This window comes from Ricinus communis, chromosome 9, assembly GCF_019578655.1.
Source record: "Ricinus communis isolate WT05 ecotype wild-type chromosome 9, ASM1957865v1, whole genome shotgun sequence".
Lineage (NCBI taxonomy): Eukaryota > Viridiplantae > Streptophyta > Magnoliopsida > Malpighiales > Euphorbiaceae > Ricinus > Ricinus communis.
The window spans coordinates 3000804-3014390 of record NC_063264.1 but is presented as its reverse complement, the minus strand read 5'-3'; the positions used below and the strand labels follow the sequence as shown (position 1 = coordinate 3014390).

At 32.6% G+C, this 13587-nt stretch overlaps 2 protein-coding genes across 8 annotated transcripts; both read right to left on the bottom strand.

The window, feature by feature from the left end:
* Positions 1 to 5167: 5167 nt before the first annotated feature.
* LOC8271567 (transcription factor MUTE) lies at positions 5168 to 6962 on the bottom strand. The gene is made up of 3 exons (XM_002517114.4): positions 6840 to 6962; positions 6334 to 6732; positions 5168 to 5532 (listed from the first exon to the last, which is right to left on the bottom strand). The coding sequence occupies exons 1-3, from the start codon at positions 6933 to 6935 to the stop codon at positions 5440 to 5442; spliced, it is 588 nt and encodes a 195-aa protein (XP_002517160.1). The 5' UTR covers positions 6936 to 6962; the 3' UTR covers positions 5168 to 5439.
* A 2868-nt stretch (positions 6963 to 9830) lies between these two features.
* LOC8271568 (dual specificity protein phosphatase 1) lies at positions 9831 to 13421 on the bottom strand. 7 transcript variants are annotated; one of them, XM_048379648.1, is made up of 7 exons: positions 12726 to 13148; positions 12125 to 12301; positions 11907 to 12042; positions 11316 to 11436; positions 10397 to 10542; positions 10161 to 10194; positions 9831 to 10036 (listed from the first exon to the last, which is right to left on the bottom strand). In XM_048379648.1, exons 2-6 carry the CDS (start codon positions 12230 to 12232, stop codon positions 10169 to 10171), a joined length of 537 nt encoding a protein of 178 aa, XP_048235605.1. In that variant the 5' UTR covers positions 12233 to 12301; positions 12726 to 13148; the 3' UTR covers positions 9831 to 10036; positions 10161 to 10168. The 7 variants fall into 7 exon arrangements, 6 of the variants coding, with proteins under 6 accessions (XP_048235605.1, XP_048235606.1, XP_048235604.1 ...); XR_003078847.2 differs by having other exon boundaries at positions 10161 to 10542; positions 12726 to 13143; XM_048379649.1 differs by lacking the exon at positions 12726 to 13148 and adding an exon at positions 13310 to 13421 and having other exon boundaries at positions 9831 to 10194.
* Positions 13422 to 13587: the final 166 nt, after the last annotated feature.

The window sequence follows — 13587 nt, the reverse complement described above, 5'->3', positions numbered from 1 at the left end:
GACAAAAGCCCTTTCTTTTTTATTAAAATAAAATAAAAAAATATATATATATATATATATATATATATTGAATGTATTGTCTTCGTCATGTAAAGAAAAAGGCGGGCCATTTGTCAATGATTCATTATTTTCAAAGGATTTTATGTATATATTATTTTCACAGTGTATGTGCAAATCCTGCAACAAGTCAATGTTAGACACTGCGGTCCAAAATATTTAACTTCCAGTTTGTCCGTAATTGTTTTTGTTTAGCGGTCCGAAGATCCGTTGCTTACAAATTCATTGGAAGGAAATTCAGTTAGTACTGAAGAGACTTCAGATAGTGATTTTCTCGACCTTATTTGCTTAATTATGGGCATAAAGAAATGATTATCATATGGCTATTAGGGTTTCGATGAATAAAAAGATTTTGAAATATTGTTGGGACATCCCATGGACAAACTATCAAATTGAAGCCATGGTTGGGGTTTCAGTGAATAGAGTCACCTGCCGGCATGCCACCCACCACCTTGCCAGCTATTGCATTTAAGTGGGTAGGAGAAGGGCTTTTCCCCTTCTTAATTCCATCTTTTGGGGCTTTTCCGGCCCACTTACTTGGCAGTTTTTAGTGCCATTGGGTGTTGGAATTAAAAGCATTCGACCTTCTCTTATATTCAAATAAAACACGTAGAAGTGTTAATTATTTTTTATTTGAATTTTTCATCCACCCAATTAAGTAGCTTTTCTGTTCTTTCTTTTTTTACTAAGCAAATAGGCCGACACCGTCCTTAATTTCATGGTCCATGCTTTAAAAATTCAAAGGTCCATGCATCATACAGAGTGTTTTATTATTATAGTATTTTTACTAATTAATTGCCAAATTACAATAATAGTCCCTCCATGCATTCCACATTATAGCACTTCCTCACTGAATACTAAGTGAACTTCACCCACTGTGGAACTGTTTGCAAACCATCAAAATACGTTGATATGGCATTCAGACTGTACATTTACATATCCAAGTCACAGCAAATTAATTATTGATTCTATTAAAAAAATATAAAAAATTAATTACCGACTCATTCAATTTCAGTGGAACGATACATTTTAGTAATAAAATAATAAAAAAAAGGAATAAATTTTTGTTTTATAATTGCAAACAATTAAAATAAATTGTTACGGGTACTTTATATTCCCTCTGTATAAAAAAAAAGGAAAAAGAAATGAAAACCATGATGAATAGCTTCAAAAGAAAGTACTTTCACCACTCCCAGGCTGATCGCTATCTCTAAAATGATGCAACTTTCCAAGGTTACCCTTAAACGTACCGAATCAACAAGCAAGGTTGAGTTAACCCGTGCAAGGCTAGTTTTGTCAGATTTTGTACGGCTACATTTATAATCTATGACTAGGATTTTTAGGGCAAAGAAATATCTTACGAAAGATATTAAATAGTACAAAGAAAAGCTTACGATCTAATTCTGCGACGGACAGCAGCTTATTGTCTGCTCATAATTCTATTCTTTGACCTCTTTTAATAATTTCCTTTTCTTAGGCTTAATGTTTAATTAGTGCGTACCTCTTTTTAAATAATCACCGAATCGGCTGACGAAGCAATCTCAGATTTACTTCACAAAAAAAACTTTATATTATATAGTCTTATGCTATGTCTTTTCCTTTTGTCCTACGTTAGCCCAATTCGACTTTCTACAAATAATTTTGCAAGTAATATGTGTGCTACTAGTAGCAGTACCTTATGTACGTAAATATTGTATGTTACAATGGCGAAATTAAAATAAATAATAAAAGGAAAAATTGAAAAGAAAATCTTCAAATTTGGTATCAAGTACAGAATCATGTGAGAAATTGAAGTACAAATTGAATTTTTTCTTAAACGACGAGTTGTACAATTTGACAAATACCCATTTGACGGACATCAATAATACTTGATGCAAATGCTTATTTATAAATATAATATTTTCTGACTTATTTGGTGGAAAATTCTGTTTATCTTAAGCTCTTTAATCAATTAATTATATTATATATTATAATTAAAATATTAATATATACGATAATAAATTACTAGTATTGAAAGATTTTATTAATTTTATAAGTTTGCTATTATTTGATGACCATGCATGAGTATAGCACATTAAAACCGGTCAATTTGGCATGTACAAAATATTTGGATCGATTGAATTAACAACTAAGAAATTACAAATTATGGATAAGAAACAAAAGCGAAAAAGAAGAAAAGCAAAGGACAATAAATGGTCAAAAATTGAAAAACAAATGAAAGTGAAAGAGAGAAAGTAAAAACATAAAGAAACCCGGAGAAGAAAAAAAAAAAAAAAAAAGGAAGTGAAGTCTAAATTCCGATAAACAAAAAAAAAACAGGCTTGTTAAAGCCGAGCGGAGCCGCTCAAAAGAAAACTGCAAATTAAAAGTAAAATAAATAAATAAAGAAAAATGATAGACGGAAGGTAATTAACGGCGGGAATTGGCAGTTAGCAGTAACAGAGAGCGGGAATCTTTAGCTGTACGGTTTTGGGTGTGTGGTGATGGGACCCACCTACTCCAAAATTAAAACTAAAAGAATAAAACAAACCCTACCCCACATCCCACGCCTCATTATTATTCACATCTTTTAGCCTCTCCCCGACGCGCATACGTAAATGTATTTTTATACATACATACATACCTTACCACTCTCTATTAATCTTCTACTCATATTATTAATTATTATTATTATTATTATTTTGGACAATATATTATTATACACAGCCAATATATATTTATATACACAGAGACACAATATTTTATATTTTTATACATGAGAGAGAGACACAAATTCTTCTTTTTCTTTTTTCCCCTGTTTGTAATCCTACGTGTGGCTTCTTGTACTTGTAAGAAAGTGACGATATTGTTTGCATCAGTCCAATCCCAAATTGATTTTCAGACCACAATTTTGAATTTCTATCCTCCAAAGAAGACTACAGTTTTTCCAAATGTTAAATTCCCTAATTCACATGATATATCATAAGCTTTATATTATTTGGCTAAATGATTAAATACCCAGAATTTTATATGATGAGCCAACTTTGTATTTATATTTCATTTAAAAACAACCAACCCACATTCATGATAAAATAGATACAGTCTGAAGTCAAATTATGGAATGGTGGGAGGTGTGCTATCGAATTGATGGGTACTACAAGGGTTTATATAAGTAAGAAAAGAGAGGAGTTGATATTGAACATAACTTGGCAGCTAACTATTGGTAGTTATACACAATGTCAATTTCAAAGGTGTTAAAACATCATCCAGTTGCCAAGGAAATAGTTTATCCCTGCACATAGCCCTAAATTAGCATATCATTGAGGCCAAGATATGTATATATACTTTATTTGAAATAATGTGTTATCATATCTTATGATCCACATCTACCACTCATCAAATATGGTCAAAGCTTTGCTGCTTCTGTGTATAATGTGGAACATTTTGGTGGCTTTAAATATCTAATTAAATTCAAACCAAGTATTAAGAGATTCATTTTTCTTAAAAAAAGATAATCTACTTAATTATATTAGTACAAGAATCTCAACTTTCAAAACAAAAAAAAAGAAAAAGCAAACTTAGAGTTTCATATACATATATATATATTTGTTTTGTGAAATAAGTTCTTCACGGGGGCTCATGCTTACTTTAGTTAATGAAGTTGCATGTGGACATATAATGCAAGAACAAGAAAAATAAAAGGGCAGTGGACAGGGAAGCTGTGGTGAGCTAACAAATAGTGGAGGCGCAAGATTTGGATATAAATCTAATAATGTCTTAGGATGGACCCATGGCTTCAATTATAACGCTGAGGAGGGAAGCCAAGAATGATAATACTTGTCCAGGTGAATTGATAGGAAAGTGCTACGCCACCATTGCTAATAATTATTATATTTAATGTACAGCAGCTAATTTGCGGCCTTAGGGCTCCGCTTTTTCAACTTCTTGCAGTCTGTTTTCTCTCTTTATTGTTTTTGTTTTGGTGAGATATCCCTTTCAATCACCATTACAATTTGCTACGCCTTCATACTTGAACTGCAAACCTTGCAGGCATGTTTTGAGTTTTTGATAACCCATTTAGGATAGGGTTCTTTTATTTTTATTTTTTTTAAAAGATTGTTTTCTTGAGTGATGGACGGACGGCCCAAGGACATTATCTGCTTGGACTCGAAATTTGGGCTTGGGCAGGGCCAATCTTGCTAGCAGACCAATAGATTTTGCTAATCTCATAGCTTACAGAATCAGAACTCAGCAGTACAATAAGGAGCTGGTGGGCATTTATCCTGCCTATATATTTCCTTTATATGTATAATATGGAAAATTATATATATACATAATAAAAATAAAAATGATTGAAGTGACTTGTTTATAAATTTTCCCAATCAGCTTTTCTCTTTTTATTTTTAACTTGTTACTTTACAGGATTAAGTTGTTCAAAGTGATTCCTCGTTTACATCATACACACATGGACGATGAATACTGTCAACGAGTTGATGAAATAATGAAATATATACAATGCTACAACTTCAGTTCCTTAATTACGCCTTCATGAGCTTACATAATTTAGCTTTATAACTTTTGATTTTTCATTTAGTTGTAAATGCCACAGTAATTAGGAATATGAGCTTTCTGGAATGTTCCAACAAATTAATGTAATGCAATATCTTTATGTATACAGTATTTTTTAAGTGAAAGCAGCAGGTGCATTCGGGCATCCCAACTAGATTAGCATCCTCTTAGCACCTTCATCATGCAACTGCTCTCCAAATAGTTGATAACAGAAAAACAAAAATAAAGATTCTGATTACACATCCACAATATCAGGAATCAGAAGAATAACAATGCATACAGTAATGTATTTACGAGGACTGTCAATTGAAAACATATATCTATCTTGTGTCTAGCATTGTATAACTGACTTATTAGTGGATGGCATAGTGGATTATGCTTATATATGTTGATTTCTCTAATTGTGTCGATTTTGTTTTTTAATTTGTCACTCTGGATAGTTGATACCGAAACGATTTCTGTGCTAAGCCGTTGAATTCATGTAAAATCTTAAGCATGACGCAAATCATTAAATATTTGATTCATGCATAGATTAAAAAAAGAAAAAGATTAGTTCTCGATACAAGATGATCTCAGCTTTTAGTAAGAATGGGTTGCCACAGAGAAAATGCTCATAAACATTCTAAGAAAACATATACCTGTTCCTGTTCTTAAGATGGCGATGGAATTTTCATCAAAATGATTATATATGTTATTGTCGTTTCTCTCTTTTGCATATATCATTGCAACAACCATAAAAAAGTGCGTAATTTTATGCTCAAGCAATGATGATCACGTACATATCATTTCATTCTTGATGTACTAGCAACCATCAAAGTCCAAGCAAACTTAAAACTATGTCTCATTTGTATAATATGTTTCAGGGAAGAAGCTCTGTTGGACTTCAAGTGCTAGTTCCTCCACACTTAGCCGACATTCCAGCCCTATCTGCAACAAGAAATCATAATCAGGATTGAGATAAAGTATTTCACCAAGGCACTAGTGATCGCCTAGTAATAGAATTGCTATTGTATATTCCCATGTTGAATTTATCAAAAACAAACAAAAGAGAAAGTGTAAATGCGTTCGATGATCTAAAGAAAAGAATCCATGCATTACAATGACAAAAATTCTGATTACATATGATATTAATGGACAAATATCTGAAAGTTTACTTCTTCTCTATGTACGTAGAAGTAGTAAGAAGGTGATATATGTTCTTGACACGTATAAAAGTGAGTGTAAGAGTACGTGTCAACTACATGCTTGTCGCTTAGGGAATTAAGGTCAGCGGGGTCTACCATGAAAGTAAACCTAAGTGATTCTCATCAAATTCTGTGTCAAATGAAAGTGACACAAGTTCAACTGTTCAAGAACGATTCTCTCGCAGCGACTCCAGAATTGAATTAATTTTCAGTTAGTTACTTGTCACCATATTCTCAAGGATATCTACCTTGAGACCATACATGATCTAAGTTGCATCAGATCATGTCATTTATGGGAACTTATTAAGATAAAGCATCAGGCATCAAGAACTAGCAGAATATATAAAAGCTATTAGCTCAACACTAGCACCTCTTTTAGGATCATATGTGCATATGATTTCTATTCATTTTCTTTCCTTAATATAGTTTAAATGGATGTATTATTATGCCAATGGTCTTTGGCTTTTGGCTTAGTGTTAACTTAGTAATTTCCAAACTGACGGCCAATATATAGACACATTAGTAGAACGGTGGCACAGTATACCTTAACGACGAAGGAGTAGAGAACAGTATCTTCCATGCTACTGATGTTGAGATGAAGGACCTCAAAGGAAAGTCTTTCCAAAACATTGATTATCCTCACAGTTTGACCTGGAATTCTCTTTGAAATTACTTTCAAGATCACATTTGATCCTGATATCTTTGCTTCCACATCTGCAACTGAAGAGTTGCAGCAAGCAGTTAGTTCCTTAACATTTTCTTGGCCAAAAGGTGTATGATGATCAGGCTGAAGAGTTATTAGCTGCAGCGGCCTAGGGCTAGGGCTCGGACCAGGACTAGGGCTTAAACTCTTCCTTCGTTTCTTGGATTCAAGAGCTTGCAGAACTTGGTGCAGCTCTTTAATAAACTCTATTACACCACCTATTATGGATGCTTGGTCCCCCTAAATTAACCATATAAAATCGAGAACACCATCAACTAAAAATTAAGTATTGAAAGAAATAAAGGAAAGTGTAAAGAATAAATAGAGATATAAATTAAATCAAATACCCTTTTGATATAGAAACAAGGAGTCAAGGAGCGTAAGACTTTGAGATGCTCATTCATCTGTCTTCTCCTGTTTCTTTCTACAGCTATATGAGACATGTCGACTCTTCGTGTTCTTTTAGGTCTGGGTTTGATAATTAGGTTTCAAAAGTCTTATTATTTATAGGGAAACAAATTGAGAGAGAGAGAGAGAGAGAGAGAGAGAGAGAGAGAGAGAGAGAGTATAAACCAACTTTCTTTAGTTAGATAATAAATGCTCTATGTTGCACTCCCGTGAGATTCTTGATCACTCTCTCTCTCCCTCTAACTTCCTTTCTTTCTTTCTCTTTCTTGTAGAAATTATATCTCACGTTTATTACCTTGGGTCAATTACATGACCTGCGTCTGCGTCTGCGTGAGTTAAAAGAATTGGGGAAGGTGGGTGTTCCTTAACTTCCTCTATGTCTTCTTCATGCATATTCCCATCTTATAATAGTGTCTCCTTGCATGCATTTTTTTATGTGACTTGCAGTATAATTGTTTATTCTTTGAACAACTTTTATATATGCACTATTGACGTCCTTAACAATAAATTTAAGTATCATATATGCATAGCACACATAGTCAATAACAATTGCGCATTAATTGGAATTGCCTTTTCTTTTCCCTTTTAATTCGTGGTTTGTTTGCCAGTACTTGCAAGAATTCCTGAAGCTTATTATTCTCTAGTATGCTTAAATAACATACATATGAATAAGCAGTTGTTGAAGTGAATGTGATCAGGGTGAAGATCTTGGACATCTTCAATCTATTCACAGCCTGACTCTGGTGATCAGAATTCAGAAACCCACCATAAATTTACAACGAAAACTTCTAGTTTTTCTTGTGATTTACAACAGTTAAGAGTGAAAGAATTTTGCCAAGTAGTGACTCCTGCCACTTCACTAAATATGTAGATGGCCTTTTCTTCACAGTCCCTACGAAGTTACTAAGTACAGATCTGACCAACTTGCTGATTTTATAAAGGCTTGTTCCCAGTTTCCTTTGCAAACACAAGCAATCCACCAGAGCGTGCATTCCAATAAGCATAATGTTGTTAATTTACTAGGGGACTGGATGCTAGTCAGTTCCCTTCCCCTTTTCTTCTGTGCCAAAGTTTTCAACCTATAGCCGCAAAGTAAAATTCAGGAGGATTTATATCTACATTAATTGTTTGGCAACATGGGAAAATACAACTCCATACCCTTGCACAAGTCCTGTGTTAATTACTTACATTTCTTACTTAATTCTATTATGAAATTTATTAATTTCATTTGGTAATTTAACTTTTTTTTTTATTGCTTTTTTTTGTTGAGTAATTTAATTGTATACATTAGATAATTCATCTCTGATGCAATCCATGCTAGTAATCTTATTGTCCAATTTACTTGACTCTGATGAAAGTATGAAATATATAAGAAAAACTAAAATTAGGGGACCAATTTACGATTAGTTGAGGCAGAGAGGCCGTAAGGAAATGAAAAATAAAGGCAATGACTGTTGATGAAATTAAACCCTAAAACAGTCTTTACATGTGCTGAGCATCAACGGGTCATCTTCCCTCTCTCATCAGTTTGTGTTATAATGCCTTCATGGCTGGCTAGCTGGTAACCATAGAGCATACATGATGAAATAAATATTCAACACTTCAGGCATGACATTCTAACCCTCTTTCGATCAGGGAGATATTATCATAACATCATCTGTTGCAATCCTTGTGTGCTTTCTATAACATTCAGATATTTTAATTCCCTGATTCCCCATGATATAGTTTTCTCACCATAACAATGGAGAGCCTTGCAGCTATTGTCAATCTCCAAGATATACAATGCAGTCCCCATAATTAAAAACACTGTTGATTAGAACTATAAATGAGCCAAACTATTCTTTGAATTATTCAGAACTCGACTTAATAAAAATTTATTTGAGTTCGTTTAATAAACCGATTAAAGGCAAGTAAAAATAAAAAAGACCAATTAAGCTCATGAATTCACTTGTAAATTAATATACGTATAACTTAATATTTGACTATAAAATTTATATATCTATAGCAACACCATCTTCAACTTAATTATTAAAATAAAGTTATATATTTTATTAGATATTTTATAATTTTTGTTAACTAATGAATTGATAATAATTTAATTTTTAGTTCTTGAAGCTCATTTATATTTGATTAAATTCCTTTAAGTCAAAATGTGAAAATGAATTTTAGTGAATATATTTTGAGCTCGACTCTATAATAAATGAGTTAAACTCAAGCTGGTCAAAATACGGTTCGCTCGCGGGTTAAATTGCAATTAATGCATAGCCTTAAACTTTCAGGAGTATTGCAGAAAATTATAAAACTATTCGACCATTCCGCTCTGGCGCACACTAAAATTTATATACATGTTTCACAATTTTTAATAAATTTTGTAAATAATAACAAGTCAAACTATTAATTGAATAAAAAATGGCCTAATTACTAATTAAATTCTAAATTTTATATTTTTTAACAATTTTTATCCAATTCTTTCAAAATTTTAAAATAAATACATATTACTTTTAATTTATATTCAAAAATGCTTTTCGATAACAATTTTAAAATTTTACAATGAGAAAAATGACATAGCAAATCAATTTTGCTTACTAACACAAAAATCAGTGAGTTAATAAAAAATTTCTTACATTTAGATATAAAATATATAATTGAATACATATATATAAAATTTTTAATGATTATATTATTAAGTCTAGTATAAACTGTTTTTGCCGATTTATAATTGTTATTATTTTAGTAAGCTTAATCAATTACCGACATCATCTTTTTTACCTTGAAATTTCAAAAATTATCATCGGAAAGTATTTTTGAAAACAAATTAAAAGAATAGGTATGTATTTTAAAATTTTAAAACAATTGGTTAAAATTATTAAAAAATGTAAAACTCAGGATTTAATTTGTAATTAAGCCTAAAAAAAATCCAAACAATGAAATAGAAAAAATTAAAAAGTTAAAATATTAAATTTGTAATTTTTCATGAAAGTACTACATATCCAGCGAATTTGAAGATTCTGTATAGTTTGATTATGTTCTGTTGTCACAGTTGCAACATTTCTCCAATGAGTAGCAAATGATAGATTCTTCAATGCTAAGCCTTTGCAGATTCCTCTTCATCTTTGTTTGCACTATGATAGGATGCCTTGCAAAAAAAAAACAAGAAATCCAGAATTGGTTAATGATGACAACTCAATTGACAAATCACAGTAATAGCTTGGTTTGGTTCGAATGCAAATTTTTGGAATTAGAATATAAGGCAACCATACCTTTTCAATCAGAATTGGGAAGTCTGGATAAGCACTAATATGTTTAGAAACTTATCATCATGAAGTAGTTATTTAGCTTATCCTGGTTGATGCAGAATGGTATAACCAAAGAAATGGAATGAAATTTGTTTATTACAATGAAGCTAACCATACAGCAGTCTGTGCTATTTATGGTGACCGATTCAAGTTTAATTTGCAAATGGATGCATGTAAATAGAAGGATTACTGTGATGCACCTTGCTGGGTTTTCTCATAGTCTCGCAATTGTGAGATGAAACCTGAATTAGGAGCAGCCTGAGGTCGAGTACTCTTCACGTGTTGGAGAGCTTGGGTTAGGCTCAAGCCATGCTTTTTCATCAGATAGGCAACCACAATTGTCACACTGACAGGCAGAACAAGTAAAGTGAAATTAATTCATTACAACTGGAAGATTACATGCTGTTTCCAAATTAGAATACACAAATAATATAATAATTAGCAGCATATTATTTGTGGACAGGAATAATCTTTCGATCGGAAAATGCATGGTCATATAAAGTGCTAAAAGAAAATCATAAGAGGCATGGCTTTAAGGAAGTTCTTAGAGCATTAAATGAATATGAACAGGTAAAATGAAAAACTGCAAAGAAAGAAGATAATTTATCAGCTATTTTCTAGGTTCTGACCAAAAGAAGCTCACCCTTTTGACATCTCTACTGAAAATTTATATCGCAGCAAACCTGCTCCAACATGTATCACCACTAAATCCTTCCATGCTCAATTCTTTTCTTTACCATTCTCACCCACAGTTGATGTTATTTGCAAGTACCCATTAACATTACATGTTAAAGTGGAGATTACCACAATTGTAATTCAACAGTGAACCACAAGTGAACTCTAAGGTGCAAGAACAGGGCCAATCAAAACTAAGTATTAGGTGCACAATAAACTGATCAGTGTAGAACTGAAATATTGTAAGCCTCTCAGTGTGATGTCATTTTACCACTATTCTTGAGCTAATATCAGTTAAGAAGGAATTCCTGAGAGGGCCACTCTATTGCTTTTTGATGTCTGAGATCACTTTTTACCTTCTCTTAATGTGTGAGATTAGTTTAGCAGCAGAATAAGAACAGAGTCCTAGAATGCAAGTGACCTAGGTGGAGAGAGATAAATCACCTTCTGGATTTTCCAACAAAGCAATGGACCAAAACACCACCACCCTGTCTTTTAGCTTCATCGATAAAATTGAAACATTCATCGAAGTACTGTCTCAAATTTGTGTCTTCTCTATCAGCAACTACGTCATATAGAACACCAGAAAATTATGGCAGGGTTCAAATCTAGAACCTCAATATGGTTCTATGGAATGGCAAGCAACATGCATTTCCAAATCTAGATATTCATAATGTTCAAACACCATTAGAACTAGTAAATAGCAAGGTATAGCTGCAGCAAACTTTTAAGAAAATATAACCGGAATAAATTCATGATGAGGGGGAAAATATACAGCAATAATAGCAGAATACCCTCTTATAAAGCTGAAGAACAAGAATACTCAAGTGAAAGCTAGTTCCCAATGCTAGAATTGAAGTTAACCACTAACTGGTTGTAGAAAAATATTTTAAGAACAGAATAAACAAATAAATAAAGGAGAGCTAGGAAAAATATTGATGAAGAATAATAGATGTACAATATGATCAAATCTGATGCACTGGGTGCTCAGAAGGAATAGTATAGTTCATCAAATTAAAAAAGGTGGGAAGATACCTCCAATGATCTTATATACAAAATCATTTCGATGAGCAGGAGCCAAAGAATTAGCTACCGTTAGAATGTGTGTAATGTTCTTGCTTTTCAATATATCCTTGTTATGAGCAGCACCAAATGAACCCAAGAAGAGGCCCTGAAAGATTAGAAACGGAGGCTAACTCATCTGAGAAAACTCAAAATGCTAGACTTAATGATTAGACATCCAAGCACAATACCTCTTCAATTTTGCATGGGATATTGTCCTCCTTAAAGCATCTCGTGACATTTATAACTCGCATAAGTGCTGCTATTTGGTTCTTAATGGACCCATCAGTCTTCTCCATCACCAGGAAGAAAAAAGAAAGAAAGCAAGCTTCTCCTCTTGGTTATGTTTCTCCGTCAAGAAATCAATGCTAAGGAACACCAATAAGCACATTAAGATAGGCATATAAGTTTCAAGAAGAACATCAAGCATGACAAATAGGCAGTAGCTACATCAATAAGATTCCACAAAATTATAATCAAATTAAGTCTCACTAACACAGTAGCCAGTCAGAGATCATCTCAAGACCATTTTGTCGTTTCTAATAAAATTGACATATAAGCAACATTATAAATAGAAAATCGTTAATTGGAACAAGACTCAGGAACCGGACAAATAAACAATTAAATGCTACCCAGAATAAGTTGCGAACAAATTAGCCAAAAATAAAATTAAGATTTAAAATCTGGATAATTCCCAGAATTCAAGATCAAAACTTTATAGTCCAAAGAGAACCGAAAACAAGATAAAGAGTCAAAAGCTCCATTAAACTACTCTCTGATAAGGTCACTTACCTTAGAAGTTGTACCAGAATTCAGATATGGAACTATGAGTGAAAAGAAATGTTCTTGAGGATGTTATTTATTCTACTCTGTATCGTCCAATTGTTGCAATTTGATTCTCTTTTATGTATATTGCAAAGAAAAATACACAAAAAGAAAAGAATATTCTTACAGGGTCTCAATCTATCAGTCTTTCAGATGGGGCGGGAAAAAAAAGGAAGAAGGTCTCACCGCGGTCCAGAACTCTTTGCACTCACTGTTCTTTTTGGGCCTGGACTCGTGCCAAAATCTAACTCTAGCCCTTATGATTTATGTCAAATTTTTTATTTACATGTTTAATTATAAATTTAAGAATACAAAATTCTAAATTATAACAAAGAATGTTTTATTTACAAATCTAATACAAAACAAGAATTGAGAAGAAGTTCAAAATATCTTTTTAAAATAAAGTTTGTAGCTCCACCAAACTTGCAAAAGACCCTCAATTGGTTTTGGTACCTTCTTTTTCTTGCTTGATGATCAAAAGCAGAACATAGCTTGTCAAGATCACCTATGGAATGTTAGGCTCAAAACCCTAAAAGGAAAATGCATATTACCCTTTAGATGACTTGCTTGATGAATAGAAACTCTTACACGTGCCTATTACATCTTTAGACCGGGATGGGCTGCAGAGTGGTAGAAGATGCCCGGTCCTGGCATAACTCGGAGGAAGTTATCCAGTTGTCATTATGCAGAATTTATGATAAATAAATATAGAAAAAAGTCATGTAAATATTTAAATTTTTTATTTGGCATTAAAATCATGTGGATATTGTACACAAAAATCTAGTCAGCACTAGCGAAAAGGCTCCAAGGCCTTATCCATAAGCGGGAC